We start from the raw sequence: 5,933 nt of genomic DNA on the forward strand, positions 1-5,933 counted from the left end.
AGTTGGAGCTACTTTATTACATTTTGTTATGTTGCTAGTCCTTCCAAGGGCAGACCTAGCAATTAAACTGAGTGGGCCAATGCCTTTAGTGATTGAAACAATGAGAGGTTTTTAGTATAAAAATACAAAATATTAGACTATAATATCAGAAACTGAGTTGGACAGAGGGCAAGGGCATATGCCCCCACTCATTATAATCTACATCTAACCATGGCTCCTTCTGTGTTTATGGTACCCTTGCAAGCCTCGTGATGCAAATCAGCCAAGCAAAACCCTTCATTTTGGGACAGCAATGTATTTTATATATCTATTCATCATGGTATACTCCTATGAACCTATGTGTAGCTAATCTATATCATCATATCTTGTGTCTCAATAATTCAGATTGAATTAGATTGCAACATATCCTTCATTAATGAGGTTGTACAGTTACAAAAGACATTAGGATTGCATATGCTTACTAGTTACACCTTCTATGTCTAGTGCAAGAGTATCTACATCTTATCCTAGATGAATCTTGTCTCGGATGTCCTTCATTGCATGGGGTTAAATTGTATAATACATTCATGGAGTTTTTTTACTTCAATTTTAAGTGGCCTTAGTCATGATAATGTACTTGGCCGTGTGCCTTATGAGGATTAGAAAAACAAAATCGTGCAAACGACGTTCATCTCCTAACCTTCCCTTTATCCCATTTTTAAAAAGTCATTGATGATTTCTTTCAAGACAAGGACCAATTTAGTTTGATACCACCATCATGCTCCAAAATAGGGTCTAGTCGTAATAGTCACCACATATTTTATAGCAAATTTTATAAATATGTAAGACTGTTTTATTTATTACACTAGATAAAGCAAAGTTCAAAAACAAAAAAAAATCAACTTCTAGTTTTTTTAATTTTCCCTCCCACCAATTATATTTTGCTTGTCTTCATGCCTTGACATTGATTTTGTGGACCTCGTTGTTGCAAGCTGCAAAAATTTGGATTAAAGCAAGGGTGAGTATACACTTAGGAAACAAACACACATAATTTTTTTTGTCAAGGCACCTTATAAGTCACCAATGTTTTTTTTTGCATGCATGTAGGCTGATAAGAGCGTGAAAGAGTATATGTTTTTTATTACTAATTCTTCATTAGTGCACATCTATTAATGCACAAACGACATCTATCAATATAAAATAAATATTCTTCTTCACAATTTGGAGTGCAAGGTAGCTAAGCTGAGGCATGCACCTGGCAGTGTCAGACATAGAAATGTTGCCCAAGTGAGACCTAGAGATGGTTGCTGGTAGTGTCAGGCATAGACTTGCTGCCCAATGTGAGACCGTCAGATAGTTGCAGCCGTGAAACCAACAAAAGGCGAGGTGATGGTGCCAGTCGCTCTGGTTACGGAGGACACCCTTAAGCTTTATGCCTACCATTCACAATAAGAGAGAATGAAAATGGAGAGCAAGTGAAGATGTGGAGGAGAGGAGGGAAGGGAAAGGAAGAGAGCACAAACACCAAGCATGAAGGAGAGAGGGAAAAGCTCAATACATAGGCCATAGAAAAAAGCATAAATGCTTATTACATCATGGTTCATATATCATTATAAATTAACATGTAAGTATTGAATATAGAGAACACATTAATCAATTAAATGCACAAATGGTTATTTAGATAAAAAAGATGCCCAAAAGAGTTTTTTTTATCTTCAATATGTTGCTTATAAGCATGTGTCTCTATGTCCTTTCTAGACAATGTATAATATTTTTACCAGTATGTTTGTTGTTACCGCGACCAAATAACAAATGACATCAACATTCTTTTGGAATTATCGTATCACTTTACTGCCAAATTCTTGTCACTAGTGTGATATGCTTGTTTTTTTCCTTTTGAAGTTGTGTGAGCTGATTGCAACATTTATTGATTGGCAATGAAGTGAAGGGAGACTATACAACATCGAAAGGGTCAGTGTTTTAAAGCTTGCATGCCTATAAGAGACTTTGTAGAATGGCTAGTGTCAAGATCCAGTGGGATGCATCATGCATGGAATCATCCTTACTTGGCATTGATATTATTATCATGCATGTAAAACGAGTTTGTAGAACGACATATGCTTGATGATGTCGTAGTGTGTGTTCATGCGCATGTGTGTGTGTGTTGGGGGGTTGAAGTTCTGCAAATCTCATAGTTAACCTACTTCTGAAATCAAGTGGAAAGGTGAAAATTAAAGTTCAAAATCACCTAAATTTTTCTTGAAAGTTTGAATTTGTACTTGAATTATTGACATGAAAGTTCCATTTCTAACTTGAAAGATTTTTGAAATAGCAGTTACAAGTTCAATTTAAAGCTCTTAAATTGCATCAGTAATTCTAAATATGTGCATGAACCTTCCCTTGAGCTCTATCAACCTCAAATGGCCGGGTGGTGGGGAATTTATAGAGCTAACCTCAAAAACTAGCCGTTGGAGAAGAGAAACTAGCCGTTACAGTTCAAATTCTAGTCACAGCATGTTATGGTGACCCCACCGCATCATGGGTTGAGTTGGAGCCCTATAAACAACCTTTTTTGCAAACATATTATGGTTGACCATCCTTTTCATTGCATCCTGCGGTGCTCCACCGTAACATGTGGTGCAAAAAAATTATCCTTCATATTTTGGCAATAATTCCTTGCTTTGAACTCTAATTTTGATGATTATGGTATCTATAGGAAGTTTATGAGAAAATCTACACATCTTCTATTGTCATCTTGAGCTAATTATTCTTTGAAAAAATTCAATTGCCACCACAACATGCGGTGACCCCATCGTATCATGCGGTTAACCTAAAATTTTGAATCCGTATTTTAGCCATGACTTTTCGCTCTGGACTTTGATTTTGATGATTTTAGACTCTATGAAAAGGTTGTCTTAAGATCTACATTTGTCCACTTAAATATTGAGCTCAAACCCTTTTTATCAAATTCAAATCCATGGGACAAGTCTAATTCAATAATCTATTCGTTCCGACTTTGTTTCTTTTTTATAACAGCTTCAATTCTTGATGTCTTGGGCCTTGCTCTTACTCTACTAGGACTAGATAAACCTAGTATGTATGATCACTAGACTATTATCCTAAAGGCACTAGATCAATCTACTAAACCGAAACCCCTCTTGACCAAAGAAAACAAACATATCTACACAAGTCACGCTCTCAACACCATGATCAATCATTTGTCTATACAATAAGTCCTTATATCTTCATAAAGCTCTTATTTGACCTTGATGTTTGCCCTTTTGAGGTGTTTATAACCCCACATGAGACTAAGTCTTTGCACACTAGTAAACCTTTTATAGTCCCATTGATCATGTTGACATTAATCATCAAGACATATTAATCTTATGCTAGGGTCCATCTTTCACATGCATGTAAAGAGACTTTGAATTCGATCGAACGACATCTGATTGATGCTGCCATAATGTGTGTGTGTGTGATGGTGGTGGTGGGGTGATTGAAGTTCTATGGAGCTCATAGTTAACGTGCCTTTTAAAATCAAGTTGAAAGGTGAAAATTAAAGTTCAAAATCACCTAATGTTTCGTGAAAGTTTGAATTTGTGCTTGAATTATTAACGTAAAAGTTCCCTTTCCATCTTGAAAGGTTTTTGAAATAGCAGTTAAAAGTTCAATTTACAGCTCCTAAGTTGCATCGGAAAGTTCAAGAATTTTTCTTGAAACTTGAATGAATTGAAAGTTATTCCAAATGAAATCATTGAAAGCCAATTTGAAAACTTAATCTGATTGAAACTCCTTAGTTTTTAAAAGTGTTTTGGAAGTTTCTAAACCTGATATATGAGAGCTTCAAATAAAAATGGATGCTATAAGTTTAAAGTTTTGAAATATAGTTGGCTGCAATGGTTCAACGATAAGTAAACAAAGAGGAAGAGGGAAACGTGAGCGCTACATATAGGTGTGTTATAGACAGCTGTAATTGAAGCACCCCTAAATTTTATTCATCTGGTCATCATGTATGCTTGCTTTCATACTAGTCGTGAAGTAGTGTAAGCACCACCACAGCTAGAATTTGATCTGGATCCGTCACTGCGTTGAGCTAATGCTCATGACTCACGCTGTAACGGAAGGCGGTGAGATATACTGATATGACGTTTTATTCTCTTACTGAATGATGTGAGGTGTAGTATTAGATATTTGAGGATTAGATGGCATATATCATGGCTGAACCGCTATTGGTTCGTAAGCAGGACGTTATGACCGGTATCCTCGATGGAGAACCACCCATTATTCGTCGTTGCTTGTATCATCTACACTGAGCTAATACATAACGAGTGGAGTCTATTTCCCTTTGTGAGCACCTTACTGTCATGCTGTGTACTGTCGTATCTCAGCTCAGCAATTTTGTATGTCTGCAAATCTGATGTAGTACCGCGGTCCTAGCGGCTTGTAATAAACCACCACCAATGACGTACTCCAAAGAGCTGAAACGTAGATCCATCCATCCAATGCTGATGACAAAAGCTGGTCGTGTTAACTTGCATAGTTGTACCATATATGATTTGGCTTCCGGTCAATTTCTTAGCCACTCCACAAAGATAAAATACTCATACCCATACTGTCATACCATATCAAGACAAGTAGTAGTGAATTGGTATGAAACAAAAAACAAGTACATTGGGTCGCTTTTAAGCATATTATCTTGCACCTTTTTCCAAAGGAATGTCCAAACAAGCGCTGAAATATACTCTCCGTCACTTGGCCTTGTTTGAAACGCAAGAATTTCACATAGTTTCAGAGCACAGTTTAATACCCACAGGAATCGGAAAACCGGGTTTACCTTTGCCGCTTCTCCTCCTTCAGTGTACCTGTCAGCAACTCGCAGGTACCATACAATCGCTACCCTATGCCTAGCTAGTGCTGATGCGGTAATAAGGTCGTCACCAACGCTTTGGTTTCTCGTTCTCCGAACACCTCAACAGTCAACACTATATCTTGATATCTCCACATCCAAAGCCAAGAAACGGAAGAAGCAAGAGAATCCTCCTCTGCATTATCGATGAAGGCATAGTCGATAGACTATGCGACTGTAGCTCATCATGGCCACCCCAAACACAGCCCTCTCCGCCGTTCTACTCGTCGCCGGCATCGCGCTGATGCTCGTCATCCACATCCTCGCGCTCTTGTGGGCGCTCCGGCGGGGGCTCGGCCCCCGCGGCGACTCCCGCTCCCGCACCGACGAGGAGCGCGCGGTGGACGGCTGCGGCGGAGGAGGCGAGGGCCTGTCGCCTGGCAAGCTCGACGCGCTGCCATGCCACGACTATAAGGCTGCAGACGGCGGCAGGGGCGAGGACTGCGCGGTGTGCCTTGAGGCATTCGAGGCCGGCGACCGGTGCAGGCGGCTGCCGCGGTGCGAGCACAGATTCCACGCGTCGTGCGTGGACTCGTGGCTGAGGAAGAGCCTCGGGTGCCCCGTGTGCCGCGCGGACGTGGTGGACCGGTCGCCGAAGGCGGTGGTGGCCGGAGAGGCGGCGGCTGGGGCTGTGGAGATGGCGGAGAGGAGAAGCCCGGCCGCGTTGGAGATCGTCGCTGAAAGATAGCTCCGTGTATATGGCTGGGGTTAGGAGTGTTACACTAGATTTGTGCTGTTTGTGTAAGCATGTACATTTAAGCATGTAACTAAGTTGTTTCATATGTGAAGATCAATTTACTTTTCTCTAGATTTTAGTGTGTATTTGATTTGACGGCGGCCAGAAACTTGGTCTCATTCTTCTTTTTCTGAGCTCAGAAACTCGGTCAATCTACCAGCCTGACATGATTTGCAGATAGATAGTGGCCAGTGGAACGATTATTTTTCGGCAGTGGTAGCGAGTAGCGACCCCGTCCAAAACTGGAGCAACCGGGCCTTTAGAGACTGGCTAAAAAGCGGGCTGCACGGCGGGGACGAACTGTCAGGTCGC

The 5,933-nt window shown here is 40.6% G+C and overlaps 1 protein-coding gene across 1 annotated transcript; it reads left to right on the plus strand.

Annotated features, from left to right (window-relative positions):
* Positions 1–4,953: 4,953 nt before the first annotated feature.
* On the plus strand, positions 4,954–5,666 carry LOC133883536 (RING-H2 finger protein ATL51-like). The gene has a single exon (XM_062322886.1). The coding sequence runs from the start codon at positions 5,073–5,075 to the stop codon at positions 5,571–5,573; it is 501 nt and encodes a 166-aa protein (XP_062178870.1). The 5' UTR covers positions 4,954–5,072; the 3' UTR covers positions 5,574–5,666.
* Positions 5,667–5,933: the final 267 nt, after the last annotated feature.

Source organism: Phragmites australis, chromosome 10, assembly GCF_958298935.1.
Source record: "Phragmites australis chromosome 10, lpPhrAust1.1, whole genome shotgun sequence".
NCBI lineage: Eukaryota > Viridiplantae > Streptophyta > Magnoliopsida > Poales > Poaceae > Phragmites > Phragmites australis.